The following is a 22319-nucleotide window of genomic DNA, read 5'->3' on the forward strand; positions in this document are numbered from 1 at the left end:
TCTGATTAGTGTTTATGTATGAGGTGTAAAATGACCACCTAAAGTAACCACTTTTACTTTAAACTGCTTAATGAAGTGTTTCTTTCACTGGAACCCATAGATATACTTAAGGAGCTTTGAGGTTTCTCAAATTTAAGAAGCACTGATATAAGGAAAAAGTGGAAAAAGTGATGTCATTTATTGAAACCCTCCAATGAACGACATGTTATTAGAAAGCTTTTATAAAATTTCACTTAACTTTAAAATAATCACTTGAAGTTAGTATTATTATCCTTCATGTGTAAGGAAACTGAAGCCTATGAAAGCTAAGCAATTTGCCCAAAGGTCACAGAGATGGCCAAGTTGTTGCCATTATGATAACCCAAGTATATCTCATACTATCTCATCTACATGCTTTCTTCTACATTATGTTGACTAAGAACCGGGAGCATTTAGGTGCTACTCTCCATACTTTCATCCATGGCATCTAGGTGGTTAGGAGGTCGTTCTGGAAAAATCAGAAAAGCTGAAAAGCATGAGGTGCATATAGGAGACAAAGATTATTTAAATCTGATAAATGTAGTGAGCATGAAAGTAGGGTTCTCAGATTTAGCAAATTAAAATTCACAACACTCAGTTAAATTTAAATTTCAGGTAAATGATGAAGCATTTTTATAGTATAAGTATTTCCCATGTAGTATTTGGGGTATATTCATACTAAAAAATTACTCACTTATCTGAAATTCAAATACATATCCTGTAACTTATCTGGCAACCCTCCATGTATAAGCAGGAGGGTATAAGCAGGAGGGGTAGGGAGTGATGGAGATAATTGGAGCGGAAGGCTGTCAACATGCTAAGATTACACTTCTTGAGGCAGAGGAGAATCATTTGGGGTTTCTGAGAAAAATAGTGACATGATTGGATTTGTGTTTCAGGAAGATTAATCTGGCGGAGAAAGGTCAAACAAGTTAGAGACGTGAAGTATTGGAGGTAGCAATTCCTAGGAGAGGTATGAGGGCCTGAATTATGCTAGTTGAACTCGAATAGAGGTACCAGGGCAGATGTGAGTGACATAACAGAAATAGCAACATCAAATTAGGTAATCTCAAATTGGCTAGGGAAATTTGCCTATGTGAATTTGTAGAAGTAGAAAACAGAAGTGAAAAACAGAAGTGAAAAAAATATTTACCATTGTCAATATTTCTATTTTAAAGCAAATACTTGAAATGCCTCGTGGATTGTTCCCCCATATTTGGGTGACATTTTCCCCAAAAGCTATGTAAACAACTCAGACTCAATCCTGAGTTCCTCCACAAAGTTCATGAAGTAGTTTTTCATCATGACAGTGAACCCAAAGCAGACACTCAAGAGGCGCATGATGGATGAAGGACAGCTTTGAGCTGCCAATGGGAATAAAACACAGAAGAAGACTGAAGATTACAGCTCACCAGAGAGAAACCTTACCTTTTGATTGTTTTTTATCAAGCATGGAGTTTATCTTTTGCCTCAGGACTGCAATATTTTCCACATGGGCACAGTAGTTTATGGTCACAACATAGGTACCCTCCAGAGGTTACCTAACTCATTCATCACGCCCAGTCTCCAGCTGTCACATGCATATCATCTAGGTACTGCAAGCACACACACATACACACACACACACACACACACACACACACACGAAAACAGAATGTGCTGGCAGTTTTAGAATTTTTAAAAAATCAATTTTTTAAATTTATTCAACTAATATTACATATATCTATGCTGTAAAATAGGGATGAGCAAACTAAAGCTCACAGGCAAAATCTGGCCTGCTCCCTGTTCTTATAAATAAAGTTTTATTGGAACACAGCCACACCCATTTATTTAGCCGCTTTCAAGCCTTCGTGGCAAGAGAGATCCCATGTCCTACAGGATTGGCAAACATTCCTAAAGAGGTAGATAATATGTATGTGAGGCCTTGTGGGGTCATTCAGTCTCTGACACAACTACTTTATTCTGCACTGGGGAGCAAAAGCAGCCAGAGACAATATGGAAATGAATGGCGGGCTATATGCCAAAACAACTTTACGTATAAAAGCAGGGTGTCAACCTGCAGCCATAATTTGTCACTGTCTGGTCTAGACCTTAAAATGTCTCTGGGGTACGTATCTAGAAAAAGCAATAATAATTTTCCCCAAAACTAACCAGTATTTTCATTTATCTCTGCTAGTGTAGACACAGAGGTTTGACAAAACATGTTTTATTTATTTGTTTTTGGTTTTTCCATTTGATGACTTATTTATCTTGGATAACACAATTTCAGCAGATCATAATTAAATCTCAAGTTCATTTTATTCTATTTTTTCTTATTTAAATATTTGTTTTATGAGTATGTCTGTTGCAAAAGAGAAAACAATTTTCATACACTTCTCAAATGTATTTGACTAGAGATAGGTTATGGTATTTTGTTTTGTTTTTATTTCAACATGTATTTGGATAACCTGAGTTCTTTGGTAAAGTTTGCATATAGATTTGGCTACATGATGACAAATTTCTGGTAGTTGAAAAGGAAAATCTACCAGCATTTAGAAGGCACATTCTGAATTTACCCATTGCTACATCTGGGTGATATCTATTATCCGTGAAACAATAATTCAGTAAAAATCCAATCAGATACAGAAACCACACCAGTAATTTAATCAGGGAAATTTTAATATCAAGAATGATTAACCGTTACAAAAGCAATGTACATTTTACTAGTAAAAGTTAAAAAAAAAAAAGACTAAAGAATATGGGAAAAGTAGACAGGAGAGTAGCCACTACCATTGGGCTGAAAAAGAGTACCTGAGGAAGAAAGAAACTCATCACAGGACTCTACCAGGGCTGAGATCCAGACTTTATTGCAGGGCGTGGCTATGGCCCATCAGTTGGCCAAATTTTTTGAATTCCTGCAGGCTGAGGCTGACAAGCAAAAAACCAACTGCTCCCAAAGAGATGTGCATGGAAGCCACCCTCTGGGGTACTGACTGGACTTGCTACATGGGAAGCTGCCCACTGGCATGTCCTCAGGATTCCCATGGTCCACCGGGATCCTGGTGAAACTACCTAGGAAGACAGTGGCTCAGACTGACAAGGTAATTGGCACGAATAATTGCATTTTGCAAATCAGGCCTCCAAAGGCATCATTTAATTAATACACTGACTACTGGAATCTATTTGTCTAGAGTCCCAGGGAACTATCCTAAGTCCTGAATGTACACTTTCCTCTGGATTTAGAGTAAATGTCTGTTACAGATTGCATGTTTGTGTCTCCCCAAAATTATCACTCCCATAAATATATAATTATGCTACAAAGGATTTCACCTTAAAATATAGGAAAAGGCCCAACTTTGATCAAGAAATCATCCCATTTGTCTACTCCATTTTACAGCAAACCAAAAACTTGTCTCAACGTCTTCATCTATCATTCTTTGGTCTACTTAAATGTTTCATTATTCTGTCAAAATAACTCATATACAAAACAATTCCATTTTTCCAAGCTCAATGGTCTGTTTTCCATCATTCCTTACAAACACTTCCTTACTGGCTTTTGAGGTCCTACTCTCCAAGTTTTTGTGTGTTTGTTTGGTTTGGTTTTCTGCCCTTTCTCTGTTATCATTTTCTCATCCAAAGAACCTTTATATGAAAAGTTTTGTCTTGGTGAACACACAATGGGATTTATAGATGATGTAATACAGAATTGTACACCTGAAATCTATGTAAATTTACTAACAATTGTGACCCCAATAAATTTAATTAAAAAAAAATTAAAAAAAAGAAAAGAAAGAAAAAGTTTTGTCTTATTCACCTGTATCCCCAGCACTTAAACAGAACCTGACACATAATACCATGGGTCTCGGAATAGCAATAATTTTTAGATGGAAAATTTAGAGAAGACAATGAAAATAGTGCCTTTAAACTTGACCTTAAAGAATGGGTAGGGTTGCATCAAATGTTTGATTTTGAAGGGTTGGAGGATTAAGCCAGAGGCAAAAGCACTAGCAAAGATGCAAATTTAGAAATCATGCAACAAACTCTTGAAGTAACATCAGGCTTTCCTGTCACATTGCAGCCTGGAGGTTCGGGTTTCAACATGTCCACACGAGAAAGAAAATACTGAGATTCAGAAGTGAAGCTCTTGAATAGGCAAGAGAAACTGAAATCTAATATGCAAACACAGAAACTACATATTAGAATGGTACTAACTCAATCATTAAACCAGAGGAAAAAGAGAGGACAGAGGTATGGATTCAGGTATAGCAAAAGATTTGGGGAGGAAAATGACATCTATTCTGATAGATTCTATTTTTTCATTGAAATAAGAGGGGGAAAAAGGCTGAGAAGGAGTGTCAGAGTTTGGAAGAGAGGAGGTGTGAAAAAGTCATCTCAGAAAAGAAAGTGAATTTTGTTAGACTTGCCATGAAGCATCAATGAATTTAACTTGGAGTAGGCGACATAATTGCGTCTTTTTCTCCAGCCACACTCAGATATTTGGGTGCAGAGGTAAAGTATCTGGAGAGTTGGGTTTAATGATTGTAGAGATATTGTTAAGTAGGTACGCCAGAAAAAGAGAAGGAAAAGTAATTGAGAATGTATGTAAGGGAATTGTTAGAGTCATGGAGAAAGAGTTCTAAGCTAGGTGAGCAGGGAAGTGCATACATGGGGATAGTATCAGGTTGGTGCAAAAGTAATTGTGGCTTTCGCAATTATTTTTAACCTTTTAAACCACAGTTACCTTTGCACCAACCTAAATGAAGATAATGTAAAGATACTGAGTAATAGAAGCCCCAGGGGGGGGGGGTCAAAGAATGGTTAAAAATGGGGCACTGGAATGGTACATTGTGATTCTGAAGACAAGACCTAAAATACAGTGTCGGAGGTGGGTAGCTGATGTGGGATGGAGAAAAAGATTCTTGGAAAGGGGATTGAAAGAAATCTTGTCCTATCTAATGGTACTCATACACTAGTATTATATAGAGAGTGGTATATTAGCATTCCCCAAAATTTTCCAATTTACAGCATTCTTAATGTCTCAGTAATTTTTCTCACATCACTCACAGGCAAAAAAAAAAAAAAAAAAAAACCTAACTGTTTTATTTATTAAGTAGTTAGGCTCAAATAACTTAGTAAGTATTTAAATCTTAACAAAAAATACACATAAATTGAAAAAATAATACTGGGACAATTGAAGAGGTGCATAAATTACCACAATTAAGAGAAGGTAGCCCTCTTGGGAAAAACTGATCTGTTCACTGCCTTGGGGAAGGGATGATGATAAATGAGTATGTATCCTCTACATCCTAATATTGTGTGCCACACGTTAGGAACCTAGGTTTCTAGTTCGGGGATTGGTCCTATTTGGTGTGTCCACACATTATACAACTGGCTGGAATTTGCTATATTTGTTAATTTTCTGCTTGGGATATGTGTCTTGGAGGAGAACAAGATTCAAGAAGAAAGGCAGCATAAATATGTTCATGCAGGAAGATTTTTACTAGTTCTGGTTTCTTTTTCCTATTAGCAATAGTAACAATAATAGACACAGAAGTAGTAGCAGTAGCAGTGGTTGCTTTGAGATCCTAATATTTGAATCATTGTGGTCTTCTCTCTCTAGCACCACCACATTCAATTGGCTGCCAAGGTCACATATATTTCATCTGTTATGATCTCCCCCTTTTTGAGTTCTGCACTTACAGTCTCTTTTGACATGTAAGAACTCCCTGGGTTTTTTTACTTAAAGACCCCATAAAATAAACTAAATTACTTTTCCAGGGTTAGCTCCATTCTTTATTGCATAGGTAACGTTAGCGGAGTTCTTGCTTTCTTCTAGAATGTTTCTGCTCCTATCTCCACTTGTCAAAATTCCCTCATTTCTTAGTAACCAATCTCTAATACTGTCTTTCCCATGAAAACTCTCCAGTTGCTCCATTAAGTAAATACACTCATTCTCTACTCTGATCTCCTCCAACATTTCATATTTCCCTCATATCAATCGCCATGCTCTACAAGTACCACATTCCTTCATCTGCTAGCCTGAAAAAACACCAGCTGATAAGCAACTTATAAACTAGGACTGCTTTTTTATGGAATTACTGTAGTATGGGGGATGATGTATTAAACCTGATGGTTGGGTATGAGGTGCAGGTGCAGTAGTTGGCTAGAGGTTTTCTTCTGGCCTTAATTTCTGATTCAGTGAAATATAGATAATATTGAAACACAAACTGACTGAGTGTTTGGCTCATAGTAGATGCCAAATAAAGTTTTCTTCTTTACATCTTTATAGCCTCCTAGCCCCTAACACAAAGAATTCATTTGTGCTGAAATGTAGGTGTCATGCAGGGTCACCTCCTGCTGCCCACACAAGAACGCAGGATATGGTGAGGCCAAAAAGGAACACCAGCGGAGCCACAGATAGGGGAGTCATACCATAGCATTCTCGCTGGCGGTTGGTCAAGACACAAAAGCAAACACCCACCAGTACCCCAATGTGGGGTCCTCCTGCACCCCAGTCTCGCTGGCGGCCAGGCAAGACACAGAAAGTAGGATCATCATGATCCACAATCCGCTTGCTAACTGCACTTGCTGACCGCAGTCTACCATCTGCTTCCCTGCCAATCAACCCACCCCCTTGCCAGCGTAGCCATGGCAGTTATATTAGTGGCTAATGGCTAACTGGTAATAGCTGACCACCCAACCACAGTGGATGGCATCTGATTACAGCTGATGGTCATCTAATAACCGAGCCAGCACCTTTCCACATGAGTACCAGAGCCTGGAAACTGCTCTCTGGGACTCTGTCCCCACAGTAGGTCATTATAAAGGTTGTCATACTGGGAACTCAGTATCACCAACTAAACAATCCTATTTGAATCTCTAGTATAGCAAAATCTTTAAAGGACTAAATTTCCGAATCTCAGTTTCTCTGATATGGGAAACAAAATATAAATGAATATAGTGCTCCAAAATGTGCACGTGTGTGTGTGTGTGTGTGTGTGTGTGTGTGTGTGTGTGTGTGTGGAGAGAGAGAGAGAGAGAGAGAGAGAGAGAGAGGTATCTGAGGAAGGGGCATTGCTATTTTAATCTTTATATTTTAAAATCAGAGCATCATTTGGATCTTCTCTTTATTTTTCTTAGTACATTCAGTATTTTTTCTTAGTTTGTTCAGTTCAGTTCAAATTTTAGATGGAAAGATATTAGTTCTTTTATTTGCTCTGTACTAACCTTTCTAGCTTTCTTTTAGTTTTACTTGTCCCCTTATTTTGTATCATCTCCAAATCCAATGCAATTACTACTATCAAATAGAAATTTTACTTGTGTTTTGATTTAAAAAATCAGAAGTTGCTTAAACCACACAAGTTGACCTAATTGAATAAAACATAAAATCCTAAAAATTGTGCATAAATTGAATTTAATTGAATTAATTAATAAATATTGGGTTAAATGTTCTTTGATATCATAGGAGGAATATCATATTGATGAATAAATACATATTTATAAGTAATTATTTGGGCAAAGTGAATACTTTCACACTGATATATATCGTTTTAAAATAAGGGTTTTCATATACCAGATTTATTTCATGTGGAATAAATCTGGAATCCCATTCCCATATACTTGATATTTATTTCCATGATGACAGAATATATATTGGCTTCTGTGAAAATAAAATCCATGTTTAATGAAATAAATAAAGGGGATAAGTCATGAGCTGCATTAATAAATTTAGCCCACAGCTTAGAAAGGGCAGCCAAATCAAATGTCCCATCTCATATTCATTTAGGAAAGCCTTCTCTGAACACAGAAAAGAAATATAACTCTATTAAAACCTCAGACACAGGCTGCTATCCAGTTGGATATAATTTATAGATTCTTTTACACTTGACAATGGAGAGGCTTTTGACTATCGTTTCTTCAATAAAGTTCGTATAAATGAGGAATGACAGGTTGCACTGTGATATACAAATGTATCGCTCAATCTGCTACTTTAACCATTTTGCTATGATGATGAAAAACTTCAAGTGGCATTTCCCTTGACATAAATGCAGATCTATAAAACAGAGATTACATCTTCAGGATCACAGGATGTTTGAACTAACGGGATCATAGAGAACACCTACTGTAACTTTTTCCTCCTATGTTTCAGGATGTCGAGACCCAGAGAGGTAATGACATACCCAAGATCATCCTGGTTGTTGATTGTCTATACCACAGGGACTTTAGGACCCTGTTTCTCCCTTTATCCCACCACTGAAAACAGAACAGGGGAATTCTAGGACATTCAAAATCCAAAATTTATAGCTTAACCTCTTCCCCACTTGTTGAGTCCCAGAGCTGCTCTCAAAATTCTAGCACTTCATTCTTCTAGTGAATGATTTAAACTCTCAAGATGGCCCTTCAGATGGAGCCTCCATGAACCACTGGCCCCGCTCTCAGCTGACTGCTGGCTCCTCCCACAACCTCTGAGACCCACCTGTTTCTGGTTGATGAGTGCAGTTACCAGTTCCCTGTCTGTTTTCTTGTCTTCTAAAGGCTTCCTATCCTATTCTCTTTGTTCCTCTGCACTTATGGCTTTAAATAAAATCATTTTGCTATCATAGCATTGGTATTTGGGTTGAAAGGGGGGTTCAATGTACTAGTTTAATTGTCCCCTGGGATACTGTTTAGAAAACTAGAATACCCTGGCAGGTCGACATACTCTAAGGGACATCAGCACTAGAAGGCATCATGGTTCATCAGAAGGATAAAGGAAAACCTTTGGGGCCAGAAAATGAATACAATACTAGCTAAATACAAAAATAGCTTTGCCATTATTTACTAGATGATATGGGGTAAGTTAAAATAGCTAACTTCAGTTTTCTCAGTAAAATGGACATAATGTACATTTTGTAAGTTATTGAGAAAATTAGGTGAAACAACATCTGTAAATTACCTGGAGCTTTTTGACTTGAGTTGTGACCCACAAATGTTAATTCAATTTTATTTCCTTGATAGAAGATCTAGAGCTATGTTACTCAAAGGATAGTGTATGGACCAGTGGCATCTGTATTACCCAGGTGCTTATTCAAAATCTAGAACATCAGGACCTACCCAGACCTGTTAAATAAGCTATATTTTCTCAAGATCCCCAAGACATTTGTATACATATTTTTGTGCATACAAAGTCTGAGAAGCCCTGCTTTGGAGGCTCATTTTTATTAACTGACAGCTATTGGGGAGAGATTGAATTGGAGGTGATGGGAAGGTCTATTAATGCAGCTCCAGAACATTCTGGGGCAGATTCAAAAGATCTAGTGAGAAAATTATAAAAACTGTCTTTATCACTTATAAGCATAACCTCCTTCCAGTTTTTACTCTCTCCCATCAATAAATGCAATTAGAGATCCTAGAGCACGCTGGGGCATCTTGTGACAGACATGTTGAACAGATGTAGTTTCCGGGCTCCATCGCCATGTAGACAATGGGGATGTCTCCATGCTAGCTGAGTGATCCATTCAACTAGTTTTGTTTCTTGAGAAAGCCTTTTCTGTGGCATCTGCAAAATGGATTTTTAAATCTACAGGCAGACCATGAGTGGAACTCTTCATGTCTGAGCCCAACATACACATCAGCACAGGTTTCCTATCTGCCGACCCTGTTTGGAAGATGTGTCAGCCTCTCTGTCACAGCCAAAACGTATCCCTAAAGCTGTTCCTTCAATTTTGGGCTCTTGTAATGATGCGTTTTCACAGGCTCGAGCATTTGGACGGTTGTCAGAAATATCAAATGCGGTTCAGTCAAGAAATAGTATCAGAGGAAATAACCGCGCACTGTACATAAAAGAAAATCTCACAAGTCACTTTAAGAAATCCCTTAAATTTCAGTGTTCAAGGTGCTGATTCCATTTAGAAATTACATAGAATAGTGACTGCAGACAACTTAAAGTACACCTACTTTGCACCAAGAGGTTCTTAGGTCAAATAGGGACAATGAGCATATTTTGTGGCAAATGTTGAAGCCTGAGTGTCATGAGTGTTTCATATTCTGCTTAGTGCCCTCTATTTTGTTTAAAAAATTTAAAAACAAATGATAACTCTTAAGATAGGAATATTTGGAAGAAAAATAACTGCCATCACGCTCATCAAAATACTTGAAGTATTCAGTTAAAGTTTGGAGTCTGTGAATTCAGTTGGTTATGAGAAAGAATTATGTCAGAGAGATGGCACTAACTATCCTCCAACTATCCCTTACTCTGAACCCAAATAGGATATTACCTTAAGCACAGCCTCAGGTGGAAAAAAAAAAAAATCAGGAAAGTGATCAGTATCAGCTTTTCAACCAAATAGATATTGATAATTGCAAAACTACTTTGTATTAATTCACACCTTTAAATTCCAGATTGATTGCAAAACTATCTGCTATGCCCAGAAATTCAATAAATGTTATTTGAAGGACTCAATGAACCAACATTTGAGAATAGTTCTCCAACACTATGTCTAGAAAAGCTTTTACCCTTAGGACCTTGTTTGGCTAACTACTCATCTAGACCCTTCCAGATCTCACCAGTAATTGCAAATATTACCTATTTGGATAAAAGAAAAACTCTGCCAATTGTTATGTTGACAAATTTATCCATGGAGATATTTCACAGAGAAGAAAACAGGTTAGCCTGGATGTGAGGAAATTTCATTATGCACACATTTCCGTTTAAAAAAAGCTAACTGATCAGAACTACCTCTCTTCAGCACAATCCTAACAATCGATCTGGAATTGATTTAGTTGTTATTTAATGGAATTGCTTTTTTTTTTAAATAAAACTTCAATGAAAATTTTTAGCAGAAATTTTAGTTGATAGCATTCAGCCAAAGTACCTGTCAATAGGATTTCACTTCTTAGATGTGTTTGGAAGATTTGAAAGTTTTTAATTTTTTTCCAATTGGAACTCTCCAGAGGATGTCTGAAGGCATAAGTACCACGTAGTCCCAATTTCAAAATTCATTTTATATTGAACTTCAAATTCTCAGGACTCCCTTGGGTACTAGAATATGCAAGTGTATGAGCATGATACCACATGAATACATGGTTAAAGATTTTATGACTGAAAGAGAATACCAGTTTAAATGAAAGGAAATTGATTCATTTTCTTAGGAAAAGTAAAAGGCCAAAAACCTTGAAGTGTACTGAGTTTGATGATGATAATAATATAGTACAATATCCTGAATTAAAATTCTAACCCTGACCTGTCTCTTCATTAACTGACTACCTCCATTGTTATACTACAGAACAGCATCCAGCTCTTTTTAGTAAGAGAACGTATATATTTGCTCTGATGGACAAGTTGAACTTTTACTCAAGGAAGAAGAGTGTGGTTCACTACAATGTATTCACCTGAATGTGCTACATTCTAGCTGCATGACTTATTTCTTAGAACTTCACATTCCTCATTTTTCCAATGCAGAAAATTCCTGACTCCGTCACAGGATTTCTGCGCTCACAAGTAAAGCACTTGCATGGCACGTGTACCTAATAGACATTCAATAAATGTTCATTGCCTTTCCTGGCTTTCCTTCCACAACCTCAGGACATGAATAGAAAATACCTGCATGGCCTAAAGACTTCCTGGGCTTTACTCAATCATTCACCTTATCGATGGAAATCATCATTAACTATACTGGCAGAAACAGTCACATGTCAGCCCCATGGATATATATCAGATATTGACTTGGCTCATAGGCTCGGGACTCTGGGGCTGCTTAGGTAGAAATAAACTTTGAATGTACAGATAAGAAAATACGACATCCTGGAATGCTTTCGGAAAAAGTTCTGCACCAAAAATTGGATCTGTTCTCCAGTCTTGTTTTCATCTCCAAGTGAGTCGGTAATTTTTGTTGTCACTTTATCTTTTAAGACTCAATTTCCTCACCTGGAAAACATGATTGAAAATGTGTCTCAATTAACTCATGGAGTTTTATAAGGATGCAAGTTTTATAAGAAAGCTAGACATCTATACAACTGCAAGACAGTGGTAGTAGTGGAACCACAGAAATCTCACTGCTCCTCTGAGCAATTCTGTTGTCATCAGCAAACATGTAAAGAAAAGAGAAAACACTGAGGTGGATCACTGATGCCTCTGAGGTGTCAAGATATCATGGGGGTGAAGAGGTAGAAAACTTCTCTCTGGGTGAGACCAGTGGAGCAGTCAAAGGAGAGGAGTTAGATCTCTATACAAGAGGCACATGAGAGTGTTAAGAAAAACAAAAATGAAGGTCAATACACAAGGAAATGTAATATGACACAGTGAGTCATGCATAAAACTATATAAATATTTAGCATGTTTGTGAATGTGTAAAACTAGCTTGAAAAATAAGAAAACTCAATGAGGTTGAACTTCTTTTCCCTGATTGAAAGCAGGGATCTGTTACCTCCTGTACACTAATAGGCATGAAGCTTTTTTCACTATGAAGTGGCTTATCCATATTGAGGACAAGGGCCATTTTGGCCTGGGAAGGAAAGGTGTGAGACCAAATGAGCGAGAGTGTGAAAACCATAGCAATTCTATTGTGGTCATCCCCAGTGTACCAGCAGTGGCCTATCTCTGAACTTTCATCAGCTATACAAAGGGTTTCACAAAGGGCTTCTTTCTCCCTGGATTGACCTTTCAAATAAAATTCCGAAGGCTTCGAATGACCACTAACAGTCTTGTTACTTGCTGGCAATAGTCCATCAACCAGATTCCTAATGGATGTCTACTGTTAAAGCCATGCTATTACTCAGTCATAGTTCATTTTTTTAAGGTGTGACTGTTTGAGGTGTTTGTAATCAAGACAGAATTCTCATGCTTCTTCTGTTTAAGTGCCCATAGAACTTTTCAGATATATATGCAGATATATAGCATTCCAAAATAAGATACCGAAGAGAAGGAACCCAATCTGGAAATGAAAGCATCTGCCAGTAGAATAGGAACTTCTCTTAAAATAGCTTCTTTTTCTGTCACACAAAATTCCCACCCCAAGCAACACCTTCATAAGGATTTACAGGAATAAAGCCAAGGTCCATCCAGAACAACCTTTATTGAAATTTGGTCACTCTCTGTGAAACAATTGATGAGATTATGCCTCATCATGCTGGAAGAAAAGGAACCCAGGTGTGAATACAAACAGGTACAGAATCATCTTCTAGTACTAGCAGAGGATTTGTTTTCAAAAGAAAGATAAACCCTTTAACTATTACCTATGAAACAAGACTCTGGTAAGACTACCAAATTATGTCAGACTATGGGATAGGGAGGCAGGGAAATATAGAATTCGAAATCAAGATGCCTTGCTCTGCCTCTAGCTATTTGTACATCATTGAACAAATCACTCTCTTTCTTTAGCCTCTGTTATCCCAACTGTAAAATTGAAAGGTTAAATTATGGTCCCTAATGTTCCATGCAGCTCTAGGTCTCTATGATGTTCATGCTACCTATGCTCAGTAGAGCAACCTACGGGCCGTGCAGGGAGAAATCAGCTTTCATCTTAGATGGAACAATCCACCAAAATGCCATCTCCTTCTTTACTTTCTGTATTAAAAAAGTAATTATTTATGTATTTGCTTGTATTTAACAAGTTAATCAACACCAGTGAATCTAATAACCAAAGTGAAAGCTAGGGCCTTGACAACATTTTTTTTCTTTTCCCAAGAACACAAAAGGCATACCTTTGGATTCAGGGTCATCCTTGACTTCACAAAGCCTAAGGGTTTCCGTGATCTTGCTAAGACCTTTCAAATAAAATTCCCAACAATCTTTTGGAACAAACTTCAGCCTAACACTCATCAGTTTGGGGTTGGCCCAGCTACCAATAATTTGCTTTGTGATTCTGAGCATATCACTTCATCTGCCTTGACTCAGTTTTCTCTACTCTACATGGAGGCGATTAGAATAGGTTCCAAGCCAGGCAAATACTCTATGATTCATTTAAACAACCAATGAAAAAGAATGATTGTAATGTGCAGTGGAAAAATGTTGTATCTATGTCTTTATCCTACCTTACTTTAACTTCCTTTCTAGATCACCTTACAATGATGGCGGAATTGCCAAATTGCAAACACTTTCTCTCAGTGAGGAATTCTTATAGCACCTAGAACAGTACCTGACACATACGAGGCCCTCAGTATATGTTGGTTGAATGTACAACCATTGTTAAGCTGTACAAAGAAAGTACAGCTTAACAATGGGAAGCTTCAACTATTATATTAACTCCAACCAAATTCTGCAAAATCTAAGACTAGAAACTTCTGAACTGGAAGTTACAAGAATTCGCCAGCATTCAGAGATACATAGTTATTTATGTACCTACTGTTTTAGTATAACCTATAGCTAGGACATGATTCCAACTGAATGGATACAATTTATGTTTCTTCCAATCCAAGCAGATTGCAGAAATTTCACATATGCTCAGTAAGGAAGTGAATTTCTGGTCAGTATTTCATTATTGGTTCATTATTAAAGGCAGATCACAGCTCTAATTTAAGTATTGTATGCGTGTCTGGAAATCTGTGCTATGGTCTACTTTGAAGAGCTATTGCACGGGAGAAAGAAAGGACTACTCACGAGTCAATGACAGTAAGTTCAGACCCTGGTTCCTCATCTAGAGTGATTTAACCCATCTCTGTTCCCAGTTTCCAAGTATGAAATGGAGCATTAATGGGTTATTGTTGATTATTAACATGAAGGAATATCAATGGATATGCATAGTCTAGAAATAAGAAGAATAAGGGGAAAGGAAGGAAGCAGAGCAGCAAGGATAAAAAAAGTAGTCCTTTTGGCATGTATTGGATGTTCTATTGGCTTCAACTTTGCTTCTTCTAAGAGATCCCAAAAGCTAGAACAATAAACGGAAAAGCGGGGCGGGGGGCATTGGGAGAGAGACAGGAAGGCGTGCTTGGCAAAGGGAGCAGATACTTGACACACAACCTGTGGAATCCTCAGCTATCGGTATTCTCGGTGACAATAGTATTCTGACTACTACCCACCACTTGCATACCCGTGCACATGCATAGCTCTGATTATAAGCTTTAATCATTAAGTCACCCAGGAAACAGTAGGGATACATTTTCTGTGATTTAAATACCATACCTTAAAGAAATATACATATCTTTAAGAAATGAGCAATGTATTTCTACAGGAAATAGGTAGGAAAGAAGGTAAAATTGATGAAAAGGATTTCTAGCAGACAGACCACCTCTGAGCCAGACTCGAGTTTGCTGGGAGAAAGCACACTTAATTTTAGCAATTTGAGAAGTACAGCTAAGCAACACTTCTCTGCATTAAGTACACAAACATCAAGCCATTTCTTGATGGAAAACTTTCAGATAAACCATGGCAACTAGAGCAAAAATGAAGATGAACTGACAACTTCTAAAGAAGCCAAATAACTAATTTCCCTTCTGAAAGGATTAGGTGTGTCCAGCAGCGCCTCTAGTAAAGATGTGTAAAAAGATGCAGTTATATGTAGCAATTTGGGAAGGTCAAAACTAAAATGTTTATTCAAAATGGCATCTGTATAGTACACACCTAGCGCATCAACAAACGAAGAGAACTGTTTATTAGACTAAAGCCACAAGTCACATGGCAACAAAGCAGGCCCAAGCTAACGGCAGATTTCCAAAGGACAGCCCCATAATGGAATTCCTAGTGGGACAATCAAAGAGGTGGAACCATCAGCCAAGCATGACTGCACATAACAAATCCATCAAGACCTATGATATCCCTGGCAAGAGAGATAGCAAAGAGCACAGAAACTTAAATGGTATTTGGGAAAATTTACTATCCCCCAGCCTCCAGCAGGGTTGAGAAACATGCCATTCAAATTCCCATCTATCCCAACAACACAGTCAAAATATTCTTTTCCTTAGCCGGCTGAATTTACTGCTTGATATTTATTTATTTTTAACTGCTTCTTATGTATAGCTATATAAATAAAAATGTTTATATGTTTTCACATATATTTGCTTGATGTTTTACCATATCAAGCAAAATCAGCTTGACAAATTTTTTTTATGAAATTTGAAGTGTGTGTTTCGAGCCACATGATTTTAAATAGAGGCTGTGTGGCATACCTGAAATTCACTTTGGGGTCTTCTGGGGGTCAGGCAGGCAGTCATTTGCCAGAGTAACTGAACCAGAAGTGAAATAAGAGGCGCATAAGACTGCCAAAGGGGGTAATGAGCCATAAGTATGACGATGCATTAATATGCCAAGGACAGAGAAAACAATCTGTTGTTTTAAATATGAGTCCCAAATTGATCATCACAAAGGAAGGTGTGGTTTCCAGTATAGCCACTTCTCACCTGGGTAACTCTTAAGTAGGACAGTGCAGGTTAAATAGCCTCGGTGACTTATTTAGTTAATTGTGATTAACACATTTTTCTTCAGCAGCTCTGGGGAGGCGCTTTTGGAGAGACTCAATGTAGGGTGAATCCCACCCCCAACTCCAAGTCAGAGTACAGAAATGCCAGCCCCTCTCCTCACACTGGCGAGAGGGACTTCAGCAAAACATCGAGCGCTTGTTCCCCACAGTTACAAGGCCTCAGGGCCTGGTGTCTGACTCCCTCCTGCAAATGTCCAGAGGCAAGCTGACTAGCTACTACAAATGTAGCTACATAAATAAAAATATGTTTGTATGGTTTCACATATCCTTGTTTGATGTTTTACCATATCAAGCAAAATCAACTTGACAGATTTTCATGAAATTTGGAGGGTGTTTTGAGCCACATGATTTTACATAGAGGCTATGTGGCATACCTGACATGACAAGTGAAAAAATGGTGGCTGAGTTGGATTCAGCTTGAACTCCCAGAGTCTCTTGCTACAAAAGACGCATAAGCATTTCCCATATACCAGATGTGTGCCAGGTAAAAAAGAGAAAGCCAGAATGCCATTAAGTCCTGCCCAAGTGAAGAACAAACTTGAGCAGAGATAAATTGTAGGCGACACCTGATTCCTAGTGGTTGTGGAAGGACTAAGTTACCAGCCAGAATAAAGAAATACTTGCTGTTATCAAGGGAGCTACAGGTAAGAGAGCCCCTGCAATTTGGGGGAAGGAGTGCAGTGTTTCCTCCAAAGAATACTTGAGTATCCCATGAGAGGAAAAATTAGTTTTAAACACCTGCCAGATCCAGAGGGCAAAGCCAGCTTTTTATGGTGCGAATTATGTAGAACTTACTGGAATAGTCAGTCACAGACCAATAAGATTCTCATCCAGAAGCAACAGAAGAACTAGCTCCAACAAATGTGTTAAAGGATCAGGGGAATAAACATATAATTGCTTAATGATTATACCCTAGGAATCATGCTTGTTCAATATACCAGATATGCCATCACACATAAACAACAATGGAATGACACATTCACAACAGACATACAAAGTATGATTAAATACGGTGATTTAAAAGAAAAAAATTAAAAAACATGTGATGTCTGAGAATTGTATTGCTCAGGGACTCAGGAGAGTTCCCAACTGTCTAATAAATCACATTTCTAGCCCTTCATCTTGTATATGAGACTCTCCTACCAGATCCCTTGCTTCTACTTCTCTTCCTCACAGATCTCATTTCCCGTAATTCCCACATACACATCCAGGAAAATTACAGGAAAATTATTTCTTATCACTCTCATTATTTGGGCCTAATTTTCTATGCTGAAGTACTTCTCATTCTTCAAAGAAGTCCTAGGATCAGAGAAGATACAGCTCTTCATCTTTTGTGCCTTAGGATTATACGTTTTCATGGCTGTTGATTTTTCTCACCCTGTCAATGTTCAGTGGTCCTCAAAACTGGCTACACATTTTAATTACCTGAGAATTTAAAAAATAACACCACTGGCTGGGGTCCCATCCCATAAGAGTTAAACCAGAATCTCCAGGCTTGGTGCTGGGCAGAGGTGTTTTATTTTGTTTTTGATGTTTTTGACAGCTCCCCAAGCAATTCTCATTTGTAGCCAGGATGAGCCTACGAGTATACTGGCCGAGATACAGCACAGCTAATCAATTTCTTAATGTGGAAAAATGTATAGGTTTTCTAAGCTGGCGTCCTGAGAAATTTTGATGAAACCTCAGCTTGTTGTGTAGGTTTTTAGTTTTCTATGACAGGTAAGAGTGGAATTAGATGTGGCTGTGGATAAAACATTGGGCCTAGGAAAACTGAAAATAGATAGGAAGAGGGGGAAATAGTTGTACCAGAGCAGTGGCTCTCAATGCTAAATACATAGGGGTATCACTGGGCACCTAAAAGCTCTATGCAGGGGCCTCAGCCCCCACAGATTATAAGTTAATTGGTTTGATGGGCTCAGTACCATGGAGTTTTTAAAAGCTCCCTAATTGATTCTAATGTACAGCCAGGCTTGAGAATCGCTACCCTGGAGGGTATATAAGATTAGTGGGGCCTGACACTGTGTTATCAAACAAGGGAAATTCTTCTGTGGAGGATAGCCCCTTAAACAATAGAGGATGGTTTTTCACAAAGATGGCTCCAACAGCGAAGAAAGAAGCCCCTGCCTTCCCAAAGCTGAAGCCAAAGCAAAGCCTTTGAAAGCAAAGAAAATAGTGCCCAAAGGTGTCTACAGCCACAACAAAGGAAGATCCACACATCACCCACCTTCCAAAGGCCCGAGACACTGGGGCTCTGAAGGCAGCCCAAGTATCCTCAGAAGAGTGTTCCCAGGAGAAACAAGCTTGACCACTGTGCCATCAGCAAGTTCCCCTAACTACCGAGTTAGGGAACTGCCAGAAGGAGATAGAAGACAACATACACCTGTGTTCACTGTGGATGTCAAGGCCAACAAGCACCAGAACAAACAGGCTGGGAAGAAGCTCTATGACATTGATGTGGCCAAGGTCAGCACCGTGATCGGGCCTGATGGAGAGAAGAAGGCATATGTTCCCCTGGCTCCTGATGATGATGCTTTGGATGTTGCCAACAAGATTGGCATCATCTAAACTGTGTCCAGCTGGCTAATTCTAAGTATTAAAATATTTTTTCATTGTAAAAAAAAAAATAGAGGATAATGAGGACATTGACACTACTAGCCACATGAAAAAGTTATTAGTTTAGGGGATTTCGTGTTCAAGTCTGGGCCCTACGTTTCCATCAGTTTGCGCACAGGATGTCTATGCTATCCATGGAGGCATCCTGCTCATAGTCAGGTATATGGAAAAGAAAGAAACAAGGAGACCTCAAGAGGTCTTCTTTTCCTGTTTCTAGTAGACGGGGGTTCCTTAATGAATGACACACCATTGTAGGATTCTTTATCCCTGCTGTGGTAGAGTCTTGTTGAGAGATATTCATTCCTCTCCAATACATCCATGATCTGAAAGTACTTTTCCTCCTCTTGCCTTCAGGCTTAGCCACATGACTTACATTGTCCAATGGAATGTTAGCAGGCAAGACATGGTGAGGGCTTGACAACTGCTTCAGAGACAGGGCTTGCTCTGCCCTGGACATTTCCTGATAGACTCTTCTGAATAACACGTAAATCAAAGGGGAAAATGACTGGCAAAAATCCTTCCTTTTTAACCTATTCAACTGACAAAATGAGATGAGATGAGCCTCTTCTCAGGTGGTGAAAATTCTCTCATTCTAAGGAGTCCTCATTTCTTCTGGGGAATCCCTATCAGTCCAGCCTCCACCAGGAACAGATCTCAGTTTTGTTCTCTCAAATCCTGCACAGTTCAGTATATTGAGTTGTCTTCTCCTTAGAAGCAGAAATAGTGCAATACTAACAAATAGAGTTTTTTTGTGTATTTTTGCTTATATTTTACTTTTCCAATTCCACTAAACTGCATGAAGCCAAAGATACACAGGTAGCCAGTGTATAATTAAGCAAAAGTCTCAATACATATCTATTTGGCAGTAAGCTTTGGATTTTAAAAGGCCCCTGTTTATTTATATTGTGATATTCGTATGTTTGAATGACTGATCCCAATTATATTTTATATAATTGAATCTATACCATATAGTCAATGTTATGTCTTGCTTTGTTCATTTAGATACTATCTCATATTTAAATTTCATAAGCATATTTTTAAGCCAATGGATTATAAGTTTCTTAAATGGAAAAGTCCATCACGTTCCTCTCTGTTATCCTTACCACGTACCAAAGTGGGCAGTACACTGTAGGTGGGGTTCATATTAACAGTGCCCACGAACACGTGGCTTTGCTCTGTATGTAAGACCTAAAACAGATCTTGCTTCGCAGGGACCTTGCAGTTAGGTGAGGCCAACTGACTAGTTCTGGCCATTAAACTGTTCTGGGACATGACACCTGCAATCTCAGAGTTGAAGTAGTCAAAAGTCCATGAACTTCCCTCTAAAATTTCTTCACGGGCTGCAGCAACCAGGCAGTCCTGTGTCAACGGGTAGTGCTGCTACAAGATGGAAGCAATCACGAGTCCTAAGTCACCACTTGGAAGGGAGGTATGTGGGAGAATTGCTGAGCCTGCAGCAGATTTTGTTTGGGCAGGAAATAAATGTTTACATGTTAGGTCACTGAGATATCAGGATTTATTTGTTCCTGCAGCACAGTCAAACCTATCCTAACATGGCAGGCAATCTTTGAAGTTGATTTGAATTTAATTTGAAGCTTCTCATATTCCACTGTCAAAATATGTCTGCTGGTATAACCAAAAGTGCCCGTGCTTTTGTCTTTCTACCAAATGTTTTAGCATTTGCTAAATTTAACAAGAGGAGAAGACAGCCTCCTTTGTGTAAGCTGCTAAATAATGATAGACTTCGAGGTTGCAGAAAGGATGTGTAGGCCACTAAACCCATGCTCCAGGCCTCGTGTCTCATTCTTGGACTGCAAAGGAATGATCCAACCAAACTTCTAATCTATACTTACATCTCTGGTAGTGGTCTCCTGGCAGTTTGTGGCACAGCGTAAGACAGAAGGCATGGGCTGTTCAATGCACGATTCTCAAAATGTACAGAACTAAAGAATGAGGCTTAGTGAATTGTGTCTTGAAAGGAAAGAGGGTAAGTAAGAGATGCTTATAGTATTGCAAGGTCAAGAACTGTATGAACATGGCATGTCCTTATAACTGGACATCCATAACCCTCTTTTCCCATGAGTGGTCCTTTCTATTAAAGCTAGCTTTAGTTACCCATTCCTTTTTACAATAGTGAACAAGATGTAAAAGATCCCAGTCATTTGAGGACACACAAATGTACAGCTATAAACAAATATGTGTTTGAAAACTCTTTTCTCTGGGACATTGAGTTTCCAAGGCCCTGTGTAGAAACGACCCCTTTTACTGGAGTAGTATATTTATAAACCAATTAGTAGTTAGGTGATTGGCTGAATTTAATGGTTGCTAATTGATTCATTACCAATTAATGTAGACAAAATGATCAGATTGGTAATTTATTTCAGTCTTAATAACAATAAAAAGTCTATTACTCCTTTAAAAACATCGTGCATATAAGCACCCCACATCAGTAACTAAATTGTGTACAATTAAGTATTTCAGGGTCTGTTTCCAGCTGCCCTGGCATCTGTTTCAACTCCCTGCATGTCCTTCCTCCTCAAATCTTTGAGTTCTTTGGGTAGAGGTAGGTCTCAGCAATGCCAAATCCCGTGTTCGCTTTTAGAAACTATAACAGCAGGAGCTTGTTGAATTTCACCTTCAGGAGTGTCATAGATGTTTGCAGCTTCTCGGGTCTGTTCATCATCTCCTCTGCAGTGTCCTCACTGAGACTGCCTGCTAAGGCTCAAGAAAGTAAGTATGTAATCTTAGCACATGACCAAGGGGGTGAAAGCTACTTTCTACTATTTTTAAATACCTCAGTGATTCAAATTAAAACCACAGAAGGTCCCGCCATATTAACAGGTGTTGTAGTATATTAATTTCAAATAGGGCAACAAAGAGTTTAAAGAAACAATCTCCAACCACAGTCTAGAGCAGGACACAATCTGAAACAGCCTAGTGCAGTGGTTTTTTGGAAGGCCTCATCCCCACTCTGTGGCCAGAGTTCAAAATTCAGGTCTGAAGGAATCAAGGCAAAAATGCCATATTAGATGAGAAGAGAAATAAGAAGAAAATATTTATATAAAATTGGGAACATATGTCCTCCCTTCGTAGATATAGATGTATTCATTGTAATGGCAATTGCATGATGTTTTACAAGGGGCTGTTGCCCTTTTAAAATGGCCCACCTCTGAAATTTCGTAACGCAGATGACCTCATGGCATTATCCACAGAAATTGTACTTCCAAATTCACTAACTGGTCAGATGCAGAAACTTGCCAGTTTGTTATTGATTCTTCATAAATAACATAGGAAATATATACCCTGTTTCCTAAA

At 38.4% G+C, this 22319-nt stretch overlaps 1 protein-coding gene across 1 annotated transcript; it reads left to right on the forward strand.

The window, feature by feature from the left end:
• Positions 1 to 18467: 18467 nt before the first annotated feature.
• On the forward strand, positions 18468 to 18956 carry LOC308506018 (large ribosomal subunit protein uL23-like; the record flags this gene model as incomplete). Its single annotated transcript, XM_081068848.1, has 1 exon — positions 18468 to 18956. The coding sequence occupies one exon, from the start codon at positions 18468 to 18470 to the stop codon at positions 18954 to 18956; it is 489 nt and encodes a 162-aa protein (XP_080924974.1).
• Between the last annotated feature and the right edge of the window lie 3363 nt (positions 18957 to 22319).

Source organism: Rhinolophus hipposideros, assembly GCF_964194185.1.
Source record: "Rhinolophus hipposideros genome assembly, chromosome: 12".
Lineage (NCBI taxonomy): Eukaryota > Metazoa > Chordata > Mammalia > Chiroptera > Rhinolophidae > Rhinolophus > Rhinolophus hipposideros.